General features: G+C 49.4%; 1 protein-coding gene across 1 annotated transcript; it reads right to left on the bottom strand.

Annotated features, from left to right (window-relative positions):
- Positions 1 to 3,944: 3,944 nt before the first annotated feature.
- IRX2 (iroquois homeobox 2) lies at positions 3,945 to 9,747 on the bottom strand. The gene is made up of 5 exons (XM_052704479.1): positions 9,239 to 9,747; positions 7,189 to 7,594; positions 6,183 to 6,923; positions 5,260 to 5,327; positions 3,945 to 4,542 (listed from the first exon to the last, which is right to left on the bottom strand). The coding sequence occupies exons 1-4, from the start codon at positions 9,479 to 9,481 to the stop codon at positions 5,284 to 5,286; spliced, it is 1,434 nt and encodes a 477-aa protein (XP_052560439.1). The 5' UTR covers positions 9,482 to 9,747; the 3' UTR covers positions 3,945 to 4,542; positions 5,260 to 5,283.
- Between the last annotated feature and the right edge of the window lie 4,666 nt (positions 9,748 to 14,413).

The raw sequence follows: 14,413 nt of genomic DNA on the forward strand, positions 1-14,413 counted from the left end.
ATCCCCAGTCACAGACAGAGCAGGAGCGTCGCTGCCGGCTCTTCGCTGCCTTCCGAGAGCAGCCAGGCCCGGATGGCCCCGAGTCTGCCCTTCAGGTCCCCAAATCCCTACTGGAGTCAGGTGAAGGGCGCGGCTATGGGGCCTCACAGTGCCTGCCCTCCCTGTCCTTCCCTCTCTTGCTTTCCTACGGGGAAACACAGCGTGCTCTGCCGGGATTGGATGTGAAATAGAGACATTCCCCTCGGCTGGAGGCAGAGGTCCTCCTGTCCCCTCGGCGGGGTGCCCGCAGGTAGCGCTGCCCTGGGTCGCAGCCCCGATGTGCCCCCCCCGGCACCACTTCACCTCCGCGGTGTTCTTAAAGGCTCTGCTTCGGAGTCACCGCGTAATAATCGGGGATTAGCTGCTTGGGTGCTTTGAATATGCATCGAGGATCCCTTTTGTTTCTGAACTTTTTTTTTTCTTTGTTTCTTCGCTTTTAATTCTTTAGAAGCAAGGATCATACCTGAGTTATTAGTTAATGGATTAAAAACAAAAGGGTGAATTTCATTTTATTTAATGTGCAGTGCTACTGTTATTAACAATCTCTTTTGCCGCTGTTATTCAATTCCTACACTGCAAAGGCTCTTTTCAGCTAAGCGGATCGTGAGAAGCTTGCCTAAGCACCGGGAAATACAGAAAGCACGAAAGCAACGCATCGATCTAGTGTAAATTCCATCTCTTTCTCTCTCACTCCTTTCCTTTTCTTTTCCAAAACTCAATAAGCAATAAAATCCTTCCGGTATTGATTACATGCCCTCCACGGGTTCTCAGCGGCGCGGTGACTCTGAACTGCCTTTAAGTGAGATGTAACATGTGGCAGAGGCAGAAACTTCCAATGGCGAGAGACTTGGGATCGTCTCTCTTTTTTCTTTTTTCTTTTTTGTTTTTTCTTTTTTCTTTCTTTCTTTCTTTCTTTTTTTTTTTTTTTCCTCTCTCTCTCCCTCTCTTTTCTTTTCTTTTTTTTTTCTTCCTTTCTTATTTCCTCTCCCTTACCCCCGAGGGTGGGCACGGAGGGGCTGCCGACCCCCGCCTGCCTTTAGCTCAGTGCATGGCCGTTAGCGGAGGGCTCGGCCAGGTTGGGCGCTGCACACTGCTGCTCGCTTCTTCACCTGGAAGCCATCCTTCCTCTAAAAAGCTCGACTCCTCCTCCGAGAACGGACTTTGGGAAAGATCCCCTTTTTTTGTCATAACTCTTTTTACTGCCGTTATTGCTATCGCTGAGCTTTCTATTAACTTTGCCCTCAGATAACTTCCCTTAGCCCGCTCCCCTGCGACCGGAGCTCGTGTCCAGGAGCAGTTCCCACGTCCGTCTGTCTGTCCGCTGCTGCCTGAGCTGCGTCGCCTTCCCTTCCCCCGCTGCCTGTCAGACAAAGGTGGGTGACGCTTTTTTCCGCTCTGGCAAGCAGTTGGTGAGCAGCTTTCCTGAAACAATAACTCTCTTATTGAGAACAAATGTTGACATTCGCAGGGAGCGAGGCAGAGCGCAGCCCAGGAAGTGCGAGGTGGAAAGCTGCCTTCTTCCTATTTGGCGACAGCGCCGATTCCTCGGGGATCCCACCTGAGATTAAAGGCTGAATTTCAATAAATCAGCTCTAATGAAACCTCTGGCCCCGCGGAGGGAAGCGTTTGTCTCTCCCTCTCCGAAACGAGGGGAGGGAAAGGGGGGAGGGAGGGGAGCGGAGCAGATATAGACGGGGTGTGAGGTTTTAATCCCGGCGGGGTTATTAGCATCGTTATGAAATAAACTGTACGCAAAGTGGTGCATTTTATCGCTCACGCCTCTTCCTCGCTATCCTGAAATAATCGCACTGCTCGTGCCAGCGATCCAGCAGGGCTCCGCTTCCCTCCTGCTTTCAATTTCGATTATTAAATCTCAAATGACGCCGAATATGCGCTCCTCGCCCATTAATTTCTGTTTTTAAAAAGAAGTTTATTTGCCAAATTGTTTGGGTGTCGCCCATCTGCATTTCTGAGCCACTCGTGAATTTCTCGGGAGATGAGAGAAGTCCATTGGGTTTAACACACAGAGCGAATATTCAAAAGCGAGTTTTCCAAGTCTTTCTACTTTTCTTTCCAGAAAGAAATCCAGGTCTAAATACTAGCAAGGGTGGGTAAATTATGGAAATCTTTTATAAGTCTTCGGGCGTATAAACATCAAAGGAATGTCGTTAGCCTTTTTTAATCTCTGCCACAGCTTTTGGTTTTTACCAATTGAAATGTTCACTTTGTGTCCGACAGAGACCTGGAGCAGAAAACGTGAGAGGTGGGGCTGATGGAGCAGGAGGGAGAGCGGCGAAGAGAAAGTTCAGGCGTCCCCCCAAACTTAAACAGTTTCCCAAAAAAATCTCCCCGAATCGCACAGAAAAGGCGCTCTAGAGGGTGACTTTACTCGATATTTGCATTTACATCGCCTGCTAAATTGGAGAGAAAAACAGAATTGCTTTTTAGCCCGCTATCTAGTCGTATTGCTCTGTGCACACAGACAGAAGGACACGTTACCTCAATGAGAACCAGGATGTTTAGGGGGAGAGAAGCATCGTTCAACAACACAAGAAGATGAGCAGGCCTCCAGCTGCACAGATCTTCGGTGTTTTATATTTAGCTAGATGGATCCCACAGTTTCCCAGAATTACAATATTAATTTCTGCCCTATCAGCTGAAAAACACATGCATTTTCTCAATCATTTAGGCAGCTTTATAGGGGTAAAATATGACGGAGGGGACCGGGGGAGATAGATCAGGGGGATTACGTATACGCACTTAAAAACACGTCTTTTCCCCCCCGTTTAATATAATCGCAACATATTTCCTGACTCCAGCCTAGCACGGTTCTTTATCCAGTTAACATTCCCAAGGCTGATGCCTGAAGTATCTAAGATCACTTTCAAATGCCCTTTCTAACAAGACCTGAGCAAGAGGCCACTAATTTTCAGTGAACAAAAAGCCACTGGAGAGAGATCCGTTTGTCAATATCAACTGGTCCAGCAATTTCCCATCTTCAGACACATCGGCCTATCTGAGCTGGCAGATGTTTAGACAAGATTTTATAAATTGTTCAATATCAGACCATAATGAACCCCAACTGACCATTCCAAAGCAGCTAAAAGCATTCAGGATCTCCCCTGCTGGGATCTAATAATGCTCTCACACTGGAAGATTATTAATCATGGAATAAAATAGATGAGTCTCTTGAAAAATAAGTGTATGATTGATTAAAGGGCAATCTAAGAAGCTATTATTCTTGTTTTATAACCGTAAGCTATATTCACTCAATTTATCTTTTGGGGAAAATAAATGATTGTTCGTTTCTTTTCTGAAATTATATTATATGAGGATTCCCATTATTTTACTGAGAATTAAGATGATTAGTTAGCTGATTTTATGAGCTCAGTCTAGGTGGATTTCTTCTATGACTATCAAATTAAAGATGTAAGGAAAAAAAGAAAAAATCATTAAAAACAGGAATCAGACTTTTTCTCTTCATGCTTCTGTACTTGCACATTTTAGCTAGAAGCAGAAACAAAGAAATTAGAAATAAACTGCAGTTGATTATGGTTCCATTTTGTTTTCCCTAGAAATGTTGGGTATAAAGAACATTAGCCCTAATAAAGAGCTACCTCACGCCCAACATAAATAGTTTATAAGAAACATGCATGTATTCACATTGCTCTCTCTACGCATTTGCATGTGTATATACAAATACGTATTTGAACACATGTGCACATTTAAAGCTTCAGTGCAACAGAACGACCCAGAACGAATTAATTTATGAGGGGTATATCTTTGCAACATATTTAAATTGCTTACTCATTTTATGGTCTAAGCTGCGCTCGTGAAATTGCAACTTTCGTCATTTTCTGGATAATAGATTACTACTTTGGGGGAAATGAAGGAAAAACACCATATTGTTGTAGACTAGTCTGTTTTTATTTACAATTAGAGATATAAATTAGTAAAGAATTCTCGTTAAACAACCAAAGATTGTATAACCATCAACGTTTCAAATAAAAACCAGGCAAAATTTATTTACAAAAAGTTCAGATTCATTGCAATACAACTTGCATAAATTACTAGAAGCTTTATATCGTTACAAAAATAAATATCAAATTTGTTTCCACTTTGTAAGGACTCAAGTTCTCCAATCACGTCTTTATTATCTCTACTGTATACATCTTTTACAAATAAATTTTACAATAAATCCTATCACACCTATCGAATATATACCGTGGCAATGAAGTGATCAATTTGAGATATCCTGAGAAAAACAGATCTGTTTTCAAAAGTCACACGTACATTGGGGAAACTATACTATACCAGCAAACTCACATTATGTCCAACAAAATTCTGGTTTAATAATTAGAGTCTGAAGATTTAATAGTGCTCTGTGGTCTTCTTTTATACAGTGGCACAAGATGTGATCCGGATTTAGAGATTTGTTATATATATTAGCTCAGGGAGAGATGATGGCTTGCTGACTTTTTTCAAAGCAATTGTGACACCTACCTGTGGACCAAGGAAAAAACCAGATCATCCCAAAATCCTTCAATTACACGCTAACGCCATTAAACTCGAAAAATACTGGAAGTAAGGCAAAACTCTTACACGTCTACTATTTTTTTTTTTTTTCCTAACCAAAAGAAAAAGAAAAAAGAAAAAGAAAAAAAAAAAAAAGGAGAAAGTATCGACAAGGTAATTTATTTTTGTTGTTGTTTGTTTAGCCCCGGGTAATGGAGGTATTAAGAATGGCATTGATAGCCAGGCAAGGAGCAAGTCACAGACAACACACCCTGCTGAAATGCATGTGGATCTCTGATAATCGTCCCTTCTCATTTCAAATGCACTACTGCCGTGTGAAACCTCACTTAAAATGTGCCATTGCAGTACTGCCACGTGAGCACGAGAACTTTGTTTCTGAACAATACTTTCAAAAATATTCTTTCAAGCTCGCTTTTCCTTAGCATTTAAATAGTTCTTACAGGTTTGCCTCACGCAAGCAGAGTACACAAGGTGAAGGAAGTCTAACCTGAATTTAAAATGAAGACAAACACGAGAAAGAAAAGCTGTAATGAGAGGCTTAAAAATAGCAGAAAAGAGTGTCTTACTCTGTAATCAGAGCCTCATGTAATGAAGCAAGAAATTAACACTAAGCAAGTCTCGATCTGCGCTCTGTCTTAGACCTGGTGCCAAATGATCAGCGTAATAGAAAACGCTCTCACTTACTTGCATTGCTGCGTGATTGTACTTCTATAGGTATGGTTGTACTCCTACTGTGCAGACTTCAGTGGGATCTGTCAAAATATAACCGTCAGTTAGTCACAGGACACAGCCAGCTAACCAGATTATACACTGCACACAGCCCAGCGCTCGCTCATGCAGAAGTCAGAGCTGAGACCTTTAAAAGCCTGGGCCATATTCTATCTCTGCCCTAGTCTCGAGTATCATATATGTACGTGTACAAATGCATTAGAATAAGCTGACGGTTATATTAGCATAAAACTTTGTACAGAAAGAAAGAAAGAAAGAAAGAAAGAAAGAAAGAAAGAAAGAAAGAAAGAAAGAAAGAAAGAAAGAAAGAAAGAAAGAAAGAAAGAAAGAAAGAAAGAAAGAAAGAAAGAAAGAAAGAAAGAAAGAAAGAAAGAAAGAAAGAAAAAAGCTAAAAATGTCACGCTCCACAAAATTTTATGTCCAAGGTTAGCAATTACCCAAACCCAGATCTGCACAAACCGGGAGAATACTGGCAACAAAGAGAGCAAAACCAGTCTGTCGATAGTAGTAAGAATAGTATTAATAATAATAATAATAATAATAATAATAATAATAATAATAATAAAGTTAACGACACCCTTGCTCTCAGGATATCTTTGCATTTAGTTTTCCTTTTAAATTAGCATGAAAAGTTGTGTCTGCAGCATGCAGCTGTGATCTAAAAGTTGTCATTTACATCACAGGTACTGGTACACCGGGGACATGCAATTTTAATCCCTGAATTATACTGCTGCCCATCTTCAGCTCTTGGCCGGTGGCAGCGGTGATCGTGCGTGGTGTTTTGTCCGAAGTATTCACAGCCTATGGGGAATTTACAGTGGGCGGGGAGGGGGGGCTAGGGGGCAGGAGGACAACAGCAGTAAAAAGAAGGCACCTACCTTTCTTAGAGTCATAACTAGAGGGCCTGTAATGTTGCTCTAGCTGGTTAGTGATCGTTTTCAAAGAGTCACTGCTCTGCTTGTGGACAGAGCTGGCATTTAGGACAGTCTGACTGAGTCCCTCGTTTGAAGCCACTGCCGCCGAGTTGTATCTCAGGATCCCCTGGCTCTGGAGAGCGTTAAAGTTCCCATAGTTTGTGTAATTGCTATAAAAAGGTGAGGTGTAATAAATATGCCTCCCCAGGAGGGAGGAGGGCGAGTAGGCAGCGCTGTGCGGGGCGGAGGCGGGGGTGGCCGAGGCCAACGCCGCCGGCGGGCAGCCTTGGCCCAAGTTCTGGCTCTTGAGGTCCGAGGTGGCGATTTCGGCCAGCGACCAGAGCTTGGGCTTGCTGGCCGGCGTCGGGGGCCCGGGGGAGGCGCGGGCGCCCAGCGCCGCCTTGCTGGCGCTGCGGGCGGCGTCGGCGTGCGGGTGGCCGAGCAGAGGGGCCTCCACGGCGGCCAGCGGCGAGGAGGTGGCTGGCTTGGCCGGCGGTTCGCGCTCCCCGCCGCCGCCGTCGTCCTCCTCGATGTCCTCCTCGTCATCGTCCTCGTCCTCCTCTTCCTCTTCGATGTCCTCGTACTTGTCCTTGCACTCTGAGCCCGACTCGCACAGGGGGTCGCCGGCCCGGCACGGCAGCTTCTCGCCGTCCGACTCGGCGGAGCACGAGTGGTCCGTCAGCGAGTCCACTTGCAAGCTGATCCCTGCGGGGTCGGGGGCACAGAATGAGGCACAGCCGGAGGGGGGAGTGAAGGGGAGGAGGCGGCAGCCGTGGCCTCGCCATGTCGCCACCTTCCTATGCAGGGCCACCCTTCCCCCCGGGCAGGCGCCCCCCGCCCGCCCCCGGCCCTCCCCGGCACCGTCAGCCTGGGGCAACGGGACGGGAAGGAGTGCGCTTAAGGGTCCCCGCCGCCCGCTCCCGGGGCCAATCCGCCGCCCTCGGGGCGCCCTCGCTCCCCACGCGCCCACCTTCGTCCTCGGCGGAGGTCTCGTTACTCTCGGGTATCTTGTCAGGGTTCTCCTCTTTACTCCTCGCCCCGTCGCCATCGTCGTCGTCCTCGTCCTCACTCTTGTTCCGCGGGGCCCACGTCATCTTGTTCTCCTTCTTGAGGCGGCGGCGGGCGTTGGCGAACCAGGTGGAGACCTGGGTGAGGGTCATCTTGGTGATGATAGCCAGCATGATCTTCTCGCCCTTGGTGGGGTAGGGGTTCTTGCGGTGCTCCTGCAGCCAGGCCTTCAGCGTGGCCGTGGCGTCGCGGGTGGCGTTCTTCCTGTACGCGGGGTCGTTGAGCTGGTAGGGGTAGGCAGGGCTGCCGTACGGATGGTAGCTGATGGCCCCGGTCATCCCCGTCGTATGGGCGTCGTAAGGGGAGCCCTGGAGAGAACAGAACGGTGGGGATGGCAATTTGTTACTGCTGAGAGCCATTAGGGAGTTGTCAAGGCGAGATCGGCGGTTATGTTTGTATTTCCCCGGGACGGTGTCTTGCATCCATATTCTATGAGGGGTAAAGCAGCACCCAAAGGCGTTAAGATGGGACACCCTCCCACCCCCCTTCCTCCTCCGCCACATGCGCTTAAAATCGGCTATGTTTTGATCTTTCTGATAATTTCAGCTCCTCGTAATTGAATATTTCTCAATATCGGGTTTGAACCGCCCAGACATTTTAAAGGCCCTACAGGTAACGTCTTGATATCTGCATTTCTCTCAAAGGTTCAAAAGATGTTTCCTTTTTTGCTATAGAAAATACAACAAAGCCGCCACTTAGCAATTCACTGCACTAATGCATTGCAAATCCAATTTGCAAATCAGAAGATATGCACCGTTTCGAATTGTTCAAATGCGATGTAATTAGCATTTTAATTCGCCCTTTTACGTTCAAATTGCGCTTATTTAAGACTGCATAATGCGAGAAAAGTTAAAGATATCGGAGGAACTCGTTAACTTCCCGCACAGCCCCGAATCCCGCGGAACGGCGACTCGCGGGCAGAGCAGCACCCGATCTACCGCACAGCTCCCATTCCGCTGCAACTTCCAGCCGACGGGAAAAACAAGCGCGGTCCTCAGTTTCCTCTTACCGCCCCGAACAGAGCATGACAGCGATGCCCCACATTTTGCAAGCAGAAAGCGAGGAGCTGCCCCTCTGCCGCCCCCTCCTCACATCGCCGCCGCGGTTCCGGGCTGAGATTCCGGGTACGGGGCTTTGTGTGTGCGAACGAGCTCCGCGCTCGACCCTCTCTGAGCGTTTATAAAACTCTATGTCCATCTAGCCGTGTAGCTAATGTACGTAGTTTACGGTTTTATTTATATAGTTTATGCGCATAATACACACGCACGCGATTGCAAATGCTCATTTTAACTAATAAGAAGAAAGTGAAATCCGAAACTGCGGCCACCACAACCATCTTGGGCTTAAGCGGAGCTCCCAGATCGCAAACAGATGCTCCTTTTCATTCCTAAAATCCAGTTAAACCATTAGCACAAAACACGCTGAAAGTAAATCAAACCACACGGGGATAAAGACCACAGCGCCTCGAAACACCGACTTAAAAAGAGAGAGGAAAAACAACAACAAGAAAAAAGAAAAAAAAAAAAGAAAAAAAAAAGAAAAAAAAAATCCTCCTGTATCCTATCACAGCGAAAATAGAGAGGGGGGGGGGGAAAAAGGGAGAGAGAGAGAGAAAGAGGGGGGACGCGGGGGAATTGGAAGCACCGAGCCCGACTGACCGAGAGATCCGACTGCGCGGCTCCACGAGCGCCGCTCCCAGGCCCCCGCCGGCCCCGCGCTCGGCCGCGGCGCGTAGAGAGGCGGCCCCGGCCCCGCTCCGCTCCGCGCGGCTCCGGCGAGAGCAGGCTGCGGGGCGGCGCTGGCGGAGCGGAGGCGGCGGCGGCGGTGCGGGGCCTCCGGGCGGCCGTGTCGGGGAATGATGGTGAGTGTGTGAGGAAAGAGGCTGAAGATGATGAGGAGGATGAGAATGCGGATGCTAATGAAGAAGGAGAGGGTTTCTCTTCGGTAGTTACCATGTAGGAGGGGAATCCCGTGGCGGGGTCTGTGGAGTACTGGAGCGGGCTGGTGAAGCCTGTGGCCGCCGCCTGGGCGGTGAAAGCTGCCGATCCCGGATAAGGGCTGAACGCCGAGCCCGACGAAGACCTGGCCAGCTCCTCGCTCCTGGGGGCCGCCAGCGCCGACGCCCCGTACGCCGGGCAGGAGTACAGAGCCAGCGAGCCAGGGGGCTGGTAAAGGTAACCCTGAGGATAGGACATGGCTTGCGCTGGCGAGCACAGGAGCAGGGAGGGGGCGAGGGTGACCGGCCCTGCTGCTGCCGCTGCTCCCGGCGCTGCTTTCGTGCTCTCCCTCTCTCCCGCCCTCCCTCTCTCTCTCTCCCTCCCTCCCTCCCCTCTCTCTCTCTCTCTCTCTCTCGCCCCAGTTGGCTCTGTGCAGTTATGTAGAGAATCGGAATTGTTATATGCTCCCCCCCATGCGCACCCGCTCGGAATAAAAACAAACAGGAGGAAAAAAAAAATAATAAAAGAACAACCACCCACCCGCCCCCCCCTACCCCCCCCCCCTCCCCAAAATAAAAGGGAAAATAAATCGAGCGGTCAAAAATCCAACCGGGAGGGGAAGGGCATAGGGAGGGACGGAGGAGGAGAGGGTTAATAGAGAGAGAGAAAAAAAGGGAGAGGAGCAGAAAGGGGGGAAGGAGGGGGGGGGGGGGGGGAGAGAGGGGGAGAGGGGGAGAGAGAGAGAGAGAGAGAGAGAGAGAGAGAGAGAAAAGCGAGCCCCTGAAATCAGAAAAGTGGCTGCTGCTGCATATGGAGTTCTCCCAGCCAGCCAGCCAGCTCCCCCAGCGCCTGCGAGCTTGAATTTTGGGGGAAGTATAGAGTCTAAAGTGAAGAGTTGAGGGAAGGAGCACTCGAGTTTCTGAGGGACATTGGAAAGCAGAGCTGTCCGTCAGTGCCGCTCATCTGCATAGCACGGCGGACCCGCCCCCTCCCGCTCCGGCCCCGTCTCCTCCCGCGGCCGGGAGGCAGCAGCAGGCAGGCAGCGAGCGCCGCTTTGTACTGCGAGGCGGCTCCCGGCCGCTGGCACACGGCCGGAGCTCAGCACCCGCATCGCTCCTCACCGGATGCTCTTTCACGCGCGTTTTGTATCCAGAGGGGGCAAAAAAAAAAATTTAAAAAAAAATTATAGGTATGACAGACGCACATGTCCCTTCACACACGCATGAGATGGAGAGCCGCACGCACGCACGGATTCTGTGTGCATTTGCACTCTTGTGGGTGCACAGAGCCAGGATCGACGGAGCACGAGGGGAGAGAGCTGGGTAAAAGTGCTGCCCTATATGGCAGGAGAGGAGAGCTCAGATCGCCACATTCAGGATCGCTCGCTGTTCCTGGCAGAGGAGCTCTACAGTTGTATAAGTTGCCACGAACAGGCAGGAGCGAGGCGTGGAGCGCGTTTGCACACGATGGGAAAAAAAATGCTCAGCTTTCTTTCATTTCTGTCCTTCCTGGTGTGGTGCGCGGGGGAGAGGCCTGGGGGGCTCCTTCCGGGGGGCTCGCTGTTCCCTTCCCCCCATTGCAGTCCGGAGAAAGCTCCCGGAATACGATCACGGTGTAATTGATTTCCCAAATAACGTAATCTCTTCCTCTCTCCCTTTGGCCCTGGCCGCCATCAGCTCTGCTCCAGTCCCAGATACAGGAGGACGAGACGAACGCATCACTCTTTCCTTCTTAACACGGATATAAATAAGTACATACACATACATCAGCGGGTGCATACGTTCATTTTCCTATGACCAGCCCACAGGGACTTAGAGACACCCGCGCTAGACACGCACTACAGCTCCGGCCTTAGGCTCTCCGGATGAGCAGCGGCGTCTCCGCACCCCCTCATCCCCGGCTATCTCCGCCCGAGGGCACCGCACTGGGCCCGGCCCGCGGCTCTGGGCTCCCGCATCCCGTGCCGCCCGCAGGTGGGAGCGGGGCCGACGGGAGCCGCGGTCCTTCAGCCGCACTGCGCCTAGGATGAGGAGCCTCTGCGCTTCTGGGAGGTGGGGGTGAGGGAGGAACAAAACAAAACAAAACAAAAAAGGTTCATCGAACAATGCGTTTTATTTCTGCAGCACTTGTGAGTGAGCACAATGTGGCCCCCTGTTTAACCAAACATATCGCTGCGCGTTTGCGGCCGAGTTCAGGCAATACCCGAGGTAATATTATTGGGGAGCGCCCAGGTATGTCGACGAAGCTGCTCGGAGCTGGGAATAGGGGGTGGCTCGCTGCGGGTGAGCAGGGCAGCCCATTGTTAATCAATTAAACACGCGGCTAATGGAAAAAAATGCACGTCGAGAAGCCGCTGCTGCAGTCCCGCGGATGCAGCGGGGGAAATGCCATCTGAAAACTCTGCTCAGGCTTCGGGATGCCTATGCTGGAGCAATTTGAGCTTCCCATTTTCCTTCTCTATTTGATTTTCTATCCCTTCCTTTTTTTTTTTTTTTTTTTTTTTTTTTTTTTTTTTTTTTTTTTTTTTTTTTTTTTTTTTCTGTGCTGTGAAGCCCACGTAGCAGTTTGCCCCTGTGCACAGCAGCAGCAGATGTCTGGCCACCAGACAGAGGGATGAATTCCCACCAGCTCCATCAGCCCCGGCCTGTGGAAGAGGCAGCCCCGAGCCAGGCAGGTGAGGGGAGGAGGTTAACACCAACAGGTATTTCTTGTCATTAACTCCCGGCTTCCTGATAAGGGAGTGATAAAGCACTGTTAAACTCACAGCAACAGATTACAGAAAAGACGCTTCCTTCCCAGCTTGATGATGAATGCGCATATATTACACAAAAATAGAAACTCGAAAAACAAGGGCTTTTATATAAAGCACATTCATATTTCGGTAGTTCTGTGGAATAATCGATATCACGCGATTACATCTGAATAGTCAATTCCTGTGTTCCGCTCACCGGTTTCTAAGTATATGAGCTCTGCTTTTGAACGGAGCAGCAGCTGGAGAGCTAAGAATGCAAAATTAATTATAACATTATAAAGTAATACATGAATCTCTGCAAGTCAACCTGCCCGCCTTGCAAAACGCACCATACCCTCCGCATTTTGATTTGGAAAGCCAGCTCTGTTCTTTCCAGCAGGGGTGGTGCGAGAGAGCGTTCAGCTCCGTGAATTGATTGCTTTTAGTTCCTCCTCTTTAATAATTAGTGGAACAATGCAGATTGGGAATACAATGGCCGTTGTGTTTACATTATAACAGGGGATTAATGCTATTAAGTGAGTGTTACAGTTATGACCTGGGAAGAGTACTTAAATAAATACCGCGATCCCGGGAGAATCGATGTAATTCAGTTCAGAGCATGCGAAGATTCGCACAGCCACACACGCACGCATAGATAGGGATCTCCATGCAGAGCCCCAAGCACATCCATGTGTCACACACGCAGGTTCACGAACACTTCCGTGCAATTGTAGATGTTGTTTCTGCCTCCTTCTGCTTCGCTCAGTGAAAATATTTCTGCCTGTCCTTTCGATGGGACGAATGTTTAAATGAAGACCATCAGCCCCTTCCTTCAAACACAATGAGCAACAGATTATATGTCTGATGCTGTAATATCTGCTGTCCAAAAATCAATGTTTTATACACAGAAACGAGGTTAATTTCGCAATCACGGGTGAATGGGACAATATACTCTCAATTCAAAAGGCGAGTTTTTACGTTGGTTTGATTTGCATCATTTTTTGTCGGGCTTCAGAGAGCCATGGATTTACCCACTGTGAGGCAACGCTCTGCGTTTTATTTCCACGATTACACCACGAATTTGACTGCAAAGAGCGAGGAGCTGTTGGGGGCACTGAGACAGTCCAGGGCGAACTCTTCGCGTGGAATGAACGGGAAAACCGCATCCATAACGCTTTTAAACATTGCTCAGCGTACGTGATTGTGTTCAACTTCTTGCCGGAGTTCTCCCGGTTGGGATCTGAACGCCTTCATCTGAACGAAGGGAATGGAGCTTTCATCTGCCCGGCTCCCCAGCTGAAATCTAATTTTCCCATTGTAATACTAATAAAATGCCGTCTAACTTGAGCTGTCAAACAGTAAAATAGTATTACATGCACTTTTTATTGGTAATAACTGTGGCAAATTAACATGCCTACACAGAGACATTAAGGCTTTTACACAGTGCGTTCTTTATTTGATTCATCTATTCATTAGGTCAGCATTTACCTTCCTAGATTTTAAGCTCTGCTCTCGCCTTGTCTCCTTTTAATTCACTTTGCTCCATCCTGCAGAGCTGAGCAGGGAGCCGAGAGCTTTCCATACCCCTGCTCCTTCCCAGCTATTGCTCACCGCCCTCACGGGAGGCAGGTTTTGCCATTTCTGAGCTATCTCTCCCCAGTGCAAGGGTATGAAGTTTTCGGGCGGTGAAGTTGGAAGCAAAAGGAGAGAGCCCGCTCCCCGCGGCTCTCCCCCCGCTCTGCGCACTGCGCGCTTCGAGCGGGCACGGCTGCGCGGAGCGCGGCGCTCGGTGCCGTGTACCCTCGGCCCCGCTCCTCGACATGTCATTCGGGGAGGGCAAAGCAGCGCAAATAGAGCTGGCGCGGAGATTTGCCTGCCTCAGGAATGCTCCCCGCGGCCCGGAGAGTCGCTCACGCCCATCGCCCGGACAATACCGGTTACCCAATTGCCGTGACACCGGTCACAGCAACTTTTGAAGCAGAGCGAAGTGGAACTTGGTGGAATTTGGAGATGCAACACAATGTGCAGCACAAACGGTTTCCTGTGACATAACCACACAATGGGCTGGGAACGCTTTCTCCTCTCTCTCATGAAATGGGGGGCCGCCACCATCTCCCGGAGACAACGACGTGAAATAATAGGCTATTGTATTTAAAAATAACAAATGACACACGCATACTGTGCGAGCGGACTTGTCCAGTTTTCCAGTACAAGAAGCCCTCCTTCCGAGGCTTCCTCCGGCCGAGGCGCACCTCGAGCCAGCGAGGAGCCGGCCGAGCCCTTGCGCCGGGCAAGGTTAGAGCAACAAGAAGCAAACCGAAAGGGAGAAACGGACAGAAAGAACTTTTCTTTCCCTTTCCTCGGGATGGAACCTTTATTTCGAGCCGTTCATGGGAGGGGGCGCTGTGGCAATGAGTTCCCCGGTGCTCCGAGCGCTCGCAGCGCGGTTGTTTATGTAA

This window comes from Tympanuchus pallidicinctus, unplaced genomic scaffold (genome assembly GCF_026119805.1).
Source record: "Tympanuchus pallidicinctus isolate F22 unplaced genomic scaffold, pur_lepc_1.0 scaffold5, whole genome shotgun sequence".
Lineage (NCBI taxonomy): Eukaryota > Metazoa > Chordata > Aves > Galliformes > Phasianidae > Tympanuchus > Tympanuchus pallidicinctus.